Source organism: Rhinoraja longicauda, chromosome 13 (genome assembly GCF_053455715.1).
Source record: "Rhinoraja longicauda isolate Sanriku21f chromosome 13, sRhiLon1.1, whole genome shotgun sequence".
Lineage (NCBI taxonomy): Eukaryota > Metazoa > Chordata > Chondrichthyes > Rajiformes > Arhynchobatidae > Rhinoraja > Rhinoraja longicauda.
The window spans coordinates 43,598,197-43,613,303 of NC_135965.1; the positions used below are offsets into that span (position 1 = coordinate 43,598,197).

General features: G+C 46.4%; 1 protein-coding gene across 1 annotated transcript in view; it reads right to left on the reverse strand.

Moving 5' to 3' along the window:
* The window catches only part of ppm1lb (protein phosphatase, Mg2+/Mn2+ dependent, 1Lb), a 119,594-nt gene that overhangs the window by 43,692 nt on the left and 60,795 nt on the right, over nucleotides 1–15,107 (reverse strand). Inside the window, exon 3 of the mRNA XM_078410866.1 lies at nucleotides 3,253–3,427. Within this exon, the coding sequence (XP_078266992.1) occupies nucleotides 3,253–3,427 (175 nt within the window). The remainder of the gene's footprint in view (nucleotides 1–3,252; nucleotides 3,428–15,107) is intronic.

Below are 15,107 nucleotides of genomic sequence, written 5' to 3' on the forward strand. Positions count from 1 at the left end.
GGACCAATCCCTACGGTCGCGCTCACACGTGACCTTGCTGGCCAATCTGAGGGTTCGACGACCCGGACCATTCTCTATGGTCGCTACATGACCCCCCCCAGAACCCGAGGTACGGAACCTAGCAGGGAGCCGGATTTCGCGACCATAACGAGTACGGAGAGGGGCAGCCTGAACCACAGGAGCCGGGGGTTCCGGACTTGGAGGAACTGCCGGAACGGGGGGTCCTGGAGGAACTGCCGGAACGGGGGGTCCTGGACTGAGCGGAACTAACGGAGGTCGGCCTCTCCTAGGGGTTTGGCCGACCAGGACTGGTTGATCCGGATCCAAGTGTGCAGGTTTGAGCCGGGACACCGAGACGAGCTCACTCCTGCCGCACATGTCTAAGGTGAAGGTAGCCGTTCCCTTACGCAAAACCCGGAACGGCCCTTGATAGACCCTCTGCAACGGGGCACGATGGGAATCTTTTCGCAGAAACACAAACTCACAGTCCTTCAGGGAAGGCGGTTCATGTACCATGGGACACCCATGACGTGAAGTCGGAACTGGAGCCAGGGAACCCACCCGTGCCCGGAGAGATGCTAAGACTGATGGGACTGGAGGCAGCTGGTCTGAGGGGTCCGGAAACAAATCTCCGGGTACTCGAAGTGTCGAGCCATATACTAGCTCCGCGGACGACGCACCGAGATCTAGCTTAGGAGCAGTCCGGATGCCCAGAAGAACCCAGGGGAGTTGGTCTACCCAGTCCGGGCCTTCAAGCCTTGCACTGAGGGACGCCTTAAGTTGACGGTGGAACCTTTCTACAAGTCCATTTGCCTGGGGGTGATATGCAGTAGTGGGTTGTAATTTGGAACCGTACAGTTCTGCGAGCGCGGCCCAGAGGGACGAAGTGAACTGCGGCCCCCTGTCAGTGGTAATAACTGCCGGGACCCCGAAACGAGCTACCCAATGGAGGGCCAAAGTCCTGGCCCAAGACGCTGACGAAATATCAGACAATGGGAAAGCCTCTGGCCACCGGGTGAACCGATCCACCACCGTGAGGAGGTGGGTGTAGCCCCGGGAGGAAGGCAAAGGCCCGACTAAATCCACGTGGATGTGGAAAAAACGAACTGCTGGGACCTCGAACTCCTGTACGGGGGGCTGGACATGGCGCTGGACTTTAGCGGTCTGACAGGGAACGCAGGAACGCGCCCAACCCGCTACCTGTTTCCGTAGGCCATGCCAGACAAACCGAGCTGCTACCAAAGCAGAGGTGGAGCGGATGGACGGGTGCGCCAGCCCATGAATGGCATCAAAAACCCGGCGCTGAAGGGAGGGCGGTACTACCGGCCTGGGACGGGGAAGGGAAACATCACACCAGACTTTCGTGCCTTCCGACCCGCAGGCTACCTGAGCCAACTTCAATCCCGAAGTGGTGGACTGGTCGCCTCACACTGGCCAATCTGAGGGTTCGACGACCCGGACCATTCTCTATGGTCGCTACAACATAATTTTTTTTAAAGATTTTTTTTAGATTTAGAGATACAGCGCGGAAACAGGCCCTTCGGCCCCGCACATTAACACCATCCTACACACACTAGGGACAATTTTTTTATTTTTTTAACATTTGCCCAGCCAATTAACCTACATACCTGTACATCTTTGGAGTGTGGGAGGAAACCGAAGATCTCGGAGAAAACCCACGCAGGTCATGGGGAGAACGTACAAACTCCATACAGACGGCGACCCTAGTCAGGATCGACCCTGAGTCTCCGACGTTGCATTCGCTGTAAGGCAGCAACTCTACCGCTGCGCCACCGTTTCCGCCCACCTCCTAAAGACGTGCGGGCTTGCAGCCTAATTGGCCTCTGTAATTTGCCCCTAGTGCGTCGAGAGTGGATGAGAAAGTGGGATATCAGAACTAGTGTGAACAATGGTCGGCATGGATTCGGTAGATATGCTGTATCTTTCAATCAGAACATTTCACTGGAGCTTTAGCAAATTTCACAGACTTAATATATCAGTCTGCAGGGCATGAACAGAGCGAATAATTTCAGAGCAAAGAATGCATGAACTCGGGTGAGAAATCATGGCCTGGGGAGTCTAACCTTTGAGGGAACATTAGCTGCGATGAAGCTTCAGTATGTGATCAAAGTAATAAACGGCCTGAGCAAGGACAAGCCATTCAAGAAGAAAGAGACCACTGATGCCGAAAACTGAGGGCTACATTTGGTCCATATTCACATTGTTCTTTATATGTTCGATCATTCGATCGTGGCTGATCTATTTTTCCCTCTCAACTCCATTCCCCTGCCTGTTCCCCGTAACCTTCCACACTCTTACTTATGAAGAACCTATCAATCTCCGCTTTAAAAATACTCAATGACTTGGCTTCCTGTGGCAATGAATTTCACAGATTCCAAAATTCAAATTCAATCAAGTTATTGAGACGTGATCGTCCCTCGACAAATCTGTGCTGCTGCCTTTGTTTAAGCTTGGCCTCTCTAAATGCTGCATGCTATCTTTCCCAGCACGGACTTGGTGGTCCAAAGGGCTTGTTTCCACGTTGCATCTCTAAAGACTCTAAAAATACGTGAGTAGTGAGTGGTTTGCCAGAGAAGAGTGAGAACAAACAATTAGCTGAAAGTTGTTCAGGCCAAGAGCCAGTGAAAATTAATCCATGTGATAAACATTAGGTCCGTGGATGTATAGGAAGGAACTGCAGATGTTGGTTTATGTTGAAGATACACACAACTGGAGTAACTCAGTGGGACAGGCAGCATCTGTGGATAGAAGGAATGGGTGACATTTTGGGTCGAGGCCCTTCTTCAGTCTGAAGAAGGGTCTCGACCTGAAACGCCACCCATTCATGGAAAAAGCTTCATAATACCCTAGCTCATGGAACGGCCCTTCTATAAGCTAGGGTTCTGTTCGGTTCACCTCTACCCCATTGAGGACATTGGACTTTGTCTAAGGAACTGATGCTCTACAATGCTGCGAACTATATTCTGCACTCTGTATCTTCCCCTTTGCTCTATCTATAGTACTTGAGTTTGACTTGATTACATTTATGTATGGTAAATCTGATCGGTTCAGAGAGCATGCATAGCACAAGTTTTCACTGTACCTCGGTAGACGCGATAATAATAAACTTAAACCTGTTGTAAATGTAGTGAAGCATTTCATGTCAAATCACTGCAAAAAAATCCACAACAGGTATTCAAAACAATTAAAGCTGGCCTGAAAAGTTACTTGAAATTTTCTGATAACACTTACCTGCCTCATCATAGGCTGCAGAAAGCCTCTCAAGCACTTTGCGGTCAATTGAAAGAATCTGCTGCTCCAGAATTGTTTGGTGGGACAACACACTATTCTCCTTATCTTTCTCGTAGTCTTGCAAATGTTGCTTCAGGGCCTCAGGCAAGTATTTCTTCACATATTCTGCAGCAGACTAGACAGAAAAAGATACGCGTTGAAAGGAATGTTATCCAAATATTCGACAGAGTTTTACCACAGAATGTTATATCATATCATCATATCATATATATACAGCCGGAAACAGGCCTTTTCGGCCCACCAAGTCCGTGCCGCCCAACGATCCCCGTACATTAACACTATCCTACACCCACTAGGGACAATTTTTTTTTTTAACATTTACCCAGCCAATTAACCTACATACCTGTACGTCTTTGGAGTGTGGGAGGAAACCGAAGATCTCGGAGAAAACCCACGCAGGTCACGGGGAGAACGTACAAACTCCTTACAGTGCAGCACCCGTAGTCAGGATCGAACCTGAGTCTCCGGCACTGCATTCGCTGTAAAGCAGCAACTCTACCGCTGCGCTACCGTGCCGCCCGGTACAATGTTGTGTTATACTGAAGGCTGCATCAATTCAACAGTGCAGAGTCACGATCAATATTATATCCAGAATCATTGATATTTAGTCATAGATTTATACAGCATGGAAACAGCTCAACTTGTCCATGCCAACTGAGTTGTCCACCTGACCTGGTCTTATTTGCCTGCGTTTGGCCTCTATCCTGTCAAACATTGTCTAACCGTAGATAGATACAAAAGCTGGAGTACCTCAGCGGGACAGGCAGCATCTCAGGATAGAAGGAATGGTTGAGATGCTGAGTTACTCCAGCGTTTTGTGTCTAACTTTGGTGTAAACCAGCATCTCCAGTTCCTTCCTACACATTGTCTGACCGTATATCTATGGGCCCCTCATTGTCATTATTCCTGCCTCTGGCAGCTCGATCCATATACCCAGCACCCTCCGTGTGAAAAGGTTGCCCCACAAGTCCCCCTTAAATCTTTCCTCTCTCACCTTAAATCCACGCCCTTTGGTTTTGGACACTTCTTCCATGGGGAAAATGTAAGAGGCTTCTGGCTACAACAGGTATTTTAAAATAGTTAAGAGGGACAATAGTTTAAAGGAGATTGTGGGGCAAGTATTTTTACACAGAGGGTGGTGAGTGCCTGGAACTTGCTACTAGGGGTTGTTGTAGAGGTAGATATAATCGTGGTGTTTGAAACTTTTGGATATGCTTATGGATATGGAGGGATATGGATTATGAGCAGGTAGATAAGAGCTGGTCTTGGCATCATGTTCAGCACAGACATTATGGGCCGAAGGGCCAGATCTTGTGCTGTGCTATTCTATGTTCTAGTTTCCCAGTGAGGATAGTGCCCTCATTTTAATATCAGTCAGCACTTTGCAGGTAAAATGCTCTTTACTGTTATATATATATATACATGTAAATATATATATATATGTAAAATTTGGGAAGACGTATTTAGAATCTTCTGTACCAATTACAAAATACTCATTAAAAGCCTGTTAAAATAAAACATATTAATAATTGCTTTTTGTGTGACAGGAAAATAAAACATACAATCTAAGAATCCTATACCTAATTTATTTCATACAAGCAAATGTACACATGATTATTAGTAGCATTCCAGTTTTGCATTATTTCCATTTAGATAGAGGGACACAGTGTGGAAACGGGCCCCTTGGGCCCTGAGTCAACGCTAACCATCAACACCCACTTACACTAATCCTACACTAACATAATCCAACCCTATTCTCTCCATGTTGTGATCAATTCCTTCCAGATTCTACCACACACCTACGCACTCGGGGGAATCTATAGGGGCCAATTAACTTACGAACCTGGGGCGTGAGAGGAAACCAGAGCATCTGGAGTTGACCCACCTTAACCCACAGGTTAACTTGCAAATTCCATACAGACAGTACTCGAGGTTCGGATTGAACCTCGGTCTCTGGCGCTGTGAGGCAGCAGCTCCATAACCTCCACCACTGTACCACCTATTTATTTAGTTTAGAGATACAGCACGGAAACAGGCCCTTCGGCCCACCGAGTCTGCACCGACCAGCGATCCCAGCACATTAACATTATCCTACACACACTAGGGACAATTTACACTATACCAAGCCAATCTAACCTACAAACCTGTACGACTTTGGAGTATGGAAGAAAAACGAAGATCTCAGAGAAAACCCACGCGGTCATGGGAGAACGTACAAACTCCGCACAGACAGTACCCATAGTCGGGATCGAACTCAGGTCTCTGGCGCTGCAAGCACTGTAAGGCAGCAACTCTACCACTGCACCACCGTGCCCTTATTGTATTGATTCAACCTAAAAGCAAGATTAATTTAGCACTAGTGGGCAAATATAAATTATCTTATTGAGAGCACATTATTGTGGACTTTAAAAATATTTTTTTCTGATTCCATTATAGCCAAGTCTTATGTTACTGCTACTGAAATGTGTTTACAATTCGGAGAAAAGAAACAGAAAAGAAACACTGGAAAACTTAAAAGCTACCTTTGAAAGTAGAGAGTCTTTGTCAATTATATTGCTGGGTAAATAAGCAAGATGCATTTGCCTGTAATGTCTTACAAGTCAATTTTTCACCCAAAATATCACTGTTGACATTGCGTGAAACTAATTAAATTGTAGCAATGGTAACTGGGATCAGTGGCTACAGAACTCGAGCGAAAAGATTGAAAACTAGACAAGCAAGAAAAGAACATTTTTCTTAAATGTAATTCCCCGATATATCTTGGTTTCTTGCATTTTACATTACGGCAAATAAGAGGTGCATGAACTGAAATACTTAACATTCATCGTTTCAATAGAGTTATGCCCAACATGCAATTTAAAAGGCTCAAGAAACAATAAGAATTTAATCAACCAGCAAATTTGACACAGCGCCAGAAATTCAGTAGTATGTTAGACGATATGTTGAAAGCTACCAGTTTTTCTTTATACACAGGTCCACCACAGATTTTCCCGCACCCTTGGTTCCAGAGCCTTGCCGTGCTATCTGTTTTGCTGGACCAACAGAGGACATGGACTTGGGGTGGGCGCCGAGATACCGGCACGCAAAGTCGGCTATGGGAACGGATCTGCCGGCTCCGGCTGGGCCAGAGTGCCAGAGCCCCGGCCACAGGGGGCAAATTCAACCCATTGGTCGGCACGGAGGTCCCAATAAGGTTGAGATCGGCCACCTCACCTGGCCCAGGCACCACATTTTCGGGGGAAATTCCGGGAGGGGGAGATTTTGTCCATATTTCATACAGTTGCTGGAAAATCAGTGGTCGACCTACACTAGTCAAACATGTTTGGACCCAGTCAATACCAGTTCTTCACGAAGACATTTTGTTGCTGTTGACTGTTGGGTAGTTGATGCTTTCTGTACAAATAATCATGGATTACAAAAAGGAGTTAAAGGAGATTATTTTATTCAATTATCTCATGATTAATGGTGTAAATATATAACGTCATTCGTTGGTGAGCTTCCATCTGTGTTGCTGTTGACTAAAGGTGCAGTTGTTCCTCAGACTCAAGCATCATCATTAATCATCTTCCTTCCAGCCTGTGGTGTTGGAACTTTGATATTCAGTTCTATTTAAATTGATTAGCCCACACCAGACAGAGGTTAGACAACGTCAAAGCACAGGGTGATAAGTGGCAAGTAACATTCTTGTCTGAAGAAGGGTCTCGACCCAAAATGTCACCCATTCCTTCTCTCCAGAGATGCTGCCTGACCCGCTGAGCTACTCCAGCATTTTGTGTCTATCTTTGGTGTAAAGCATCATGCAAGTGTCAGATCATGAACATTTGTATGATCAGGGCATGGGTTTCAGGTCAGAGGAGCAAAGTTTAAGAGATGTTGTTTTTAATGACACGTTTGGGTATGGTTACATTTAAGTATGGTAAGTGCCTGGAACACGCTGCCAGAGGTGGTGGTTGGGGCAGATACGATAGGGGCATTTAAGAGACATTTGGATAGGCATATGCAGGGAATGGAGGGATATGGATTATGGAGAGGCTGGTGCTCACTCACCTGCCACCCCTCGTTAAACCCTACATGGAACCCCTGCAGTTCGCTTACCAAGCAAAGATGGGGGTTGAGGACGCCATCATCCACCTGCTCCATCGTGCCTATGCTCACCTGGATAAGCTGGGAAGCACTGTGAGAGTCATGTTTTTTTACTTCTCCAGTGCTGAAGACTGACTCTCCTACCCCCCCCCCATATCTTTGCACATCCCCAATCCTTGCCACTCATCACTTTAATTTCATGTATTTTGTATTTTTATGACTGTTAGCAGATCAATTTTCCACCTGGGATAAATAAAGTTCTTTCATATCGTATCGTATCGCGAAGGCAGATAAGAGTTGGTCTTGGCATCATGTTCAGCACAGATATTGTGGGCCAAAGTGTCTGTTCTTGTGTTATATGGTCCTGGGTTCTATATTCTATCTTTGACAAGATAGAACCTAGCAGGCTACTCTCTGAATGCATTCAAGAGAGAGCTGGATAGAGCTCTTAAGGATAGCGGAGTCAGGGGGTATGGGGAGAAGGCAGGAACGGGGTACTGATTGAGAATGATCAGCCATGATCACATTGAATGGCGGTGCTGGCTCGAAGGGCCGAATGGCCTCCTCCTGCACCTATTGTCTATTGTCTATTGTCTTGCCTCAATGGCAATGGCCATCATTGAGAGACTGAGAGTCTGAAGGTTATCGACCCAAAACATCACCTTTTCCTTTTATACCAGGGATGCTGTCTGACCCGCTGAGTTACTCCAGCTTTTTGTGTCTATCTTCGGCACCTATTGCTTGCCAGGCTTAGTCCTACCACACCACTTAGTCCTTCCACACCACTTTGTCCGACCACACCACTTTGTCCTTCCACACCACTTTGTCCGACCACACCACTTTGTCCGACCACACCACTTAGTCCTACCACACCACTTTGTCCTTCCAGCTTTCTTCTCCCTCCAATTCCCCCACCCCCACCCCACCATAATCAGTGTGAAGAAGGGTTCTGTTGTATGTAGGTGGAAAGGAATGGGGGGGGGGGGAAATGGATACGGATCCAGGTGAGGCTTGGGGAAGGGAGGGGGGAAAAGTGGGGTGGGGGAGGGAGAGGGGAGGCTGTTTGCCCTAAGATTGAGACCCTCTAATCTGCATCTCTGCTGTTTTCCTTCCTTTCTCGAGCTCATCAATTCAAACTTGTAAACCTTCAGTCCTCCTTCCACACTGTCATCTTCCATCACATGCTCAATGGAATAACTCTGTCCATGGGACCTGGGACCATGGGACTCCTTAATTGAGGATGTTTCCACTAGTGGGAGAGTCTAGGACCAGAGGGCACAGCCTCAGAATAAAAGGAGGGTTTTAGAAAGGGGATGAGGAGGATTTTTTTTTAGTCAGAGGGTTACAAATCTGTGGAATTCATTGCCACAGAAGGCTGAGGAGGCCAAGTCAATGGATATTTTTAAGGCGGAGATTGACAGATTCTTGATTAGTAAGGGTGTCATGGGTTATGGGGAGAAGGCAGGAGAATGGGGTTGAGAGGGAAAGATAGATCAATTCAGTTCAGTTTTCATTTATTGTCACATGCAGTGAAAAGCTTTTGTTGCGTGCAGATCAGCCATGATTGAATGGCGGAGAAGACCTTTCAGTCATGAAAAGAATTCTGCTCCTATGACTTAAGAACTGATAAATATAGAATTTCTACTGAATTAATAGCTCCACAACTATCCTTCTTCATCCATACAAAAGACGATTTTGCTGATGGCCAAAAATAAAATCCCTCACCTCTTACCCTTCCGCTCCCTCTAGATCTCTGTATCTTTAAACAACTACAGAAAGCAACTGTTGTATTGATTGAAGGAACATCCAGGGGAAATAAATAAGGAATGAGTTCCCTAAATAGCATCGGTGGAGTTTCCTCTTGGCTGCATATTCAGCAGTGCAAAGGGTAAGGGCGGAAATTAGCTGCAGCGTTGAGCTGCAAAATATCGGCAGATTAAATTAGTTTATCGTCATATACACCAGAGAGCAATGAAATTCCCTGCTCACATTAAGCCTACGGAGTAAAAAGTAGACATACGGCAATGATAAATACGGCAATGACTACATTGATGAGTGCAAAACAGCAGAATGGTGCAAGATTGCAGTGCAAAATCCGTGTAGTGCAAAAGAATATTGAAGTACAGTAATGGAAGACCCGAATGAGGTTGGGTCAAGAGGAAAAGGGCACAAAGTGCTGGAGTAACTCAGCATCTCTGGAGAACATAGATAGGTGTCATTTTAGGTAGCGACCCTTCTGTAGACTGATTGTAGGGGGGGGGGGGGGGGGCTGGAGGGGAGAAGTGAAGAAAGCTGGAAAAGGGGAGAGGCAGGACAAAGCGTGGCAGTTAACAGATAAGCGAGAGGGGGGGGGGATGATAGGCACATTGTTGGAAAAAGGCCAGTGATAAGAGCAGAAGGTGTGAGAGGTTTTGAAGAGTTGTGGATTGTGAAGCCAGTAGCGGGGTGGGGGGTCGAGAGGAGAAATAGGTGGGAGTCTAGGTGGGCCAGAGAGGGGGGGGGGGGGGGGGGAGAATCCATGTATCTATGTAAATGTTTCTTAAACGTTGCGATAGTAGCAGCCTCAACTACCTCCTTTGGCAGCTCATTCCATACATCCACTGCTGAAATTGTTCAATAAATAAAAAGATGGATTAACAGAACGATAAAAGAGTAAAATTATATGTATTTCAACATATAAGGTCTTCAACACAACTATCAAATTAGAGCCCATTCAAGTCGATGGGCGGCACGGTGGAATGGCGGTAGAGTTACTGCCTTACAGCGTCAGAGACCCGGGTTCGATCCTGACCTCGGATGCTAATCTGTACGAAGTTTGTATATTCTCCCCGTGACCACCGGCAATGGCTGCTTCGCCAACAGTCTTTCTGTCTCTTCCTTCTTTTATTGTTTGTTTGTATGTGTTAAATGTATGTTTTTAGTGTTCTTCAGCTTCTGTGGGGGGTTGGGAAGGGGGGGGGGACCTTTTCTAATCTCTTACCTCGACGGAGATGGGATTTCTTTCCGTATCGTATCTCTGTCTTCACTGCAGCCTAACATCGAGGAGTTTGGCGGCATTTGCTGGAGACAGACTTTGAGAGCTCCACCGCGGCTGCCTGCGGGACTTAACATCATGGAGCCCACGATCTCTTGGCCAGGGATCGACCTCTGAGCTCTACCCCAGTAGTCTGTGGGACTTTAACATTATGGAGCCCGCGGTCTCTGGTCAGAGACCGACTTCGGGAACTCCAAGCTGCAGGAGCTTCGATCGCCCTGACGCGGGAGCTTCGACCCCCCCAACGCGGGAGCTTCGATCATCCCGACGCGGAGGCTTCGACCGCCAGCTGTGGGAGCTTCGATCGCCCCGACTGCGGATGGTTCGACTGCCCCGACCGCAGTAGAATAAAAGAGGAAGAAGGTTGGACTTTATTGCCTTCCATCACAGTGAGGAACGTGGAGACTCCACTGTGGTGGATGTTTATGTTAACTTTTATGTAGTTGTGTGTCATGTTGCCTTTTTTTTAGTATGGCTTTATGGCAATTCGAATTTCACTGTACCTTAATTGGTACATGTGACAATAAACTGACCTTGACTGTGAAACCTTGACCGCGTGAGTTTTCACTGGGACCTCCGGTTCCCTCCCACACTCCAAAGACGTCACAGGTTTGTAGGTTAATTGGCTTTGCGTAAATGTAAATTGTCCCTAGTGTGTGGAGGGTGGCGTTAGTATGCAGGGATTGCTGGTCGGCTTAAACTCGGAAGACCGAAAGGCCTGTTTCTGCGTTGTATCTCTAAACTAAACAAAACTAAATTTTGATTTGAGAGTTTATTTGACGGTGAGATTTATCAGGCTGTAAAACGTGGTGCAGATGAATGGACAGACCATTGCTTTTTAAGGAGAGTTTAATTAGACAATAGACAATAGACAATAGGTGCAGGAGTAGGCCATTCAGCCCTTCGAGCCAGCACCGCCATTCAATGCGATCATGGCTGATCACTCTCAATCAGTACCCCGTTCCTGCCTTCTCCCCATACCCCCTCACTCCGCTATCCTTAAGAGCTCTATCCAGCTCTCTCTTGAAAGCATCCAACGAACTGGCCTCCACTGCCTTCTGAGGCAGAGAATTCCACACCTTCACCACTCTCTGACTGAAAAAGTTCTTCCTCATCTCCGTTCTAAATGGCCTACCCCTTATTCTTAAACTGTGGCCCCTTGTTCTGGACTCCCCCAACATTGGGAACATGTTTCCTGCCTCTAATGTGTCCAATCCCCTAATTATCTTATATGTTTCAATAAGATCCCTCCTCATCCTTCTAAATTCCAGTGTATACAAGCCTAATTGCTCCAGCCTTTCAACATACGACAGTCCCGCCATTCCGGGAATTAACCTAGTGAACCTACGCTGCACGCCCTCAATAGCAAGAATATCCTTCCTCAAATTTGGAGACCAAAACTGCACACAGTACTCCAGGTGCGGTCTCACCAGGGCCCGGTACAACTGTAGAAGGACCTCTTTGCTCCTATACTCAACTCCTCTTGTTATGAAGGCCAACATTCCATTGGCTTTCTTCACTGCCTGCTGTACCTGCATGCTTCCTTTCAGTGACTGATGCACTAGGACACCCAGATCTCGTTGAACATCCCCTCTTCCTAACTTAACACCATTCAGATAATAATCTGCCTTTCTATTCTTACTTCCAAAGTGAATAACCTCACACTTATAGAAACATAGAAACATAGAAAATAGGTGCAGGAGTAGGCCATTCGGCCCTTCGAGCCTGCACCGCCATTCAATATGATCATGGCTGATCATCCAGCTCAGTAGCCTGTACCTGCCTTCTCTCCATACCCCCTGATCCCTTTAGCAAAAAGGGCCACATCTAACTTCCTCTTAAATAAGCCAATGAACTGGCCTCAACTACCTTCTGTGGCAGAGAATTCCACAGACTCACCACTCTCTGTGTGAAGAAATGTTTTCTCATCTCGGTCCTAAAAGACTTCCCCCTTATCCTTAAGCTGTGACCCCTGGTTCTGGACTCCCCCAACATCGGGAACAATCTTCCCGCATCTAGCCTCTCCAACCCCTTAAGAATTTTATATGTTTCTATAAGATCCCCCCTCAGTCTTCTAAATTCCAGCGAGTACAAGCCCAGTCTATCCAGTCTTTCCTCATATGTAAGTCCCGCCATCCCAGGGATCAATCTGGTGAACCTTCTCTGTACTCCCTCTAAGGCAAGAACGTCTTTCCTCAGGTTAGGAGACCAAAACTGCACACAATACTCCAGGTGCGGTCTCACCAAGGCCCTGTACAACTGCAGCAGAACCTCACTGCTCCTAAACTCAAATCCTCTTGCTACGAATGCCAACATACCATTCGCTTTCTTCACTGCCTGCTGGACCTGCATGCTTGCTTTCAATGACTGGTGCACCATGACACCCAGGTCACGTTGCATCTCCCCTTCTCCCAATCGGTCACCATTCAGGTAATACTCTGCTTTCCTGTTCTTGCCGCCAAAGTGGATAACCTCACATTTATCCACATTATATTGCATCTGCCATGCATTTGCCCACTCGCCTAATCTATCCAAGTCACTCTGCAGCCTCCTAGCATCCACCTCGCAGCTAACACTGCCACCCAGCTTTGTGTCATCCGCAAACTTAGAGATGTTGCATTCAATTCCCTCGTCCAAATCATTAATATACACTGTAAATAACTGGGGTCCCAGCACTGAGCCTTGCGGTACCCCACTAGTCACTGCCTGCCATTCCGAAAAGGACCCGTTTATTCCTACTCTTTGCTTCCTGTCCGCCAACCAATTTTCTATCCACCTCAACACTGAACCCTCAATACCGTGTGTTTTAAGTTTGTACACCAATCTCCTATGTGGGACCTTGTCGAAGGCCTTCTGAAAGTCCAGATATAACACATCGACTGGTTCTCCCTTATCCACTCTACTAGTTACATCCTCGAAAAATTCTATAAGATTCGTCAGACATGATTTGCCTTTGGTAAATCCATGCTGACTTTGTCCGATGATTTCACCACTTTCCAAATGTAATGCTATCACATCTTTAATAACTGACTCTAGCATTTTCCCCACTACCGATGTTAGGCTAACTGGTCTATAATTCCCCGTTTTCTCTCTCCCTCCCTTTTTAAAAAGTGGGGTTACATTAGCTACCCTCCAGTCCTCAGGAGCTACTCCAGAATCTAAAGAGTTTTGAAAAATTATCACTAATGCATCCACTATTTCTGAGGCTACTTCCTTAAGCACTCTGGGATGCAGCCTATCTGGCCCTGGGGATTTATCTGCCTTTAATCCATTTAATTTACCTAACACCACTTCCCGACTAACCTGGATTTCCCTCAGTTCCTCCATCTCATTAGACCCCCGGTCCCCCGCTATTTCCGGCAGACGGTTTATGTCTTCCTTAGTGAAGACCGAACCAAAGTATTTGTTCAATTGGTCTGCCATCTCCTTGTTCCCTATGATCAATTCACCTGTTTCCGACTGCAAGGGACCTACATTTACCTTAACTAATCTTTTTCTCTTCACATATCTATAAAAGCTTTTGCAGTCTGTTTTTATGTTCCTTGCCAGTTTTCCCTCATAATCTATTTTCCCTTTCCTAATTAAGCCCTTTGTCCTCCTCTGCTGGACTCTGAATTTCTCCCAGTCCTCTGGTATGCTACTTTTTCTGGCTAATCTGTATGCTTCATCTTTTGTTTTAATACTATCCTTGATTTCCCTTGTTAGCCACGGATGCACTACCTTGCCTGGTTTGTTCTTTTGCCAAACTGGGATGAACACTTGGTGTAGTTCATCCATGCGACCTTTAAATGCCTTCCATTGCATGTCCACCGTCAACCCTTTCAGCATCAATCGCCAGTCTATCTTGGACAATTCACGCCTCATACCCTCAAAGTTACCTTTCTTTAAGTTCAGAACACTTGTTTCTGTATCGACTTTGTCACTCTCCATCCTAATGAAGAACTCTACCATATTATGATCACTCTTGCCCAAGGGGCCTCGCACAACAAGACTGCTAACTAACCCTTCCTCATTACTCAATACCCAGTCTAGAATGGCCTGTTCTCTCGTTGGTTCCTCGACATGTTGGTTTAGAAAACCATCTCTCAAACATTCCAAGAAATCCTCTTCCTCAGCACCCTTGCCAGTTTGGTTCACCCAATCTATATGTAGATTGAAGGCACCCATTATAACTGCTGCGCCTTTAGTGCATGCATTTCTAATTTCCTGCTTGATGCCATCCCCAACCTCCCTACTGCTGTTAGGTGGCCTGTACACAACTCCCACTAGCGTTTTCTGCCCCTTAGTGTTTCGTAGCTCTACCCATATCGATTCCACTTCCTCCAAGCTAATGTCCTTCCTTTCCACTGCTTTAATCTCCTCTCTAACCAGTAACGCTACCCCACCTCCTTTTCCTTTCTGTCTATCCCGCCTGAATATAGAATATCCCTGGATGTTGAGCTCCCAGCCTTGGTCACCCTGGAGCCATGTCTCCGTAATACCAACTATATCATAATCATTAATAACTATCTCCACATTTAATTCATCCAACTTATTGCGTATACTCCTTGCATTGAGACACAAAGCCTTCAGGCTTGTTTTTACAACTCTCTTACCCCTTGTACGATTATGTTGAAAAATGGCCCTTTTTGATTTTTGCCCTGGATTTGTCTGCCTGCCACTTTTACTTTTCACCTTG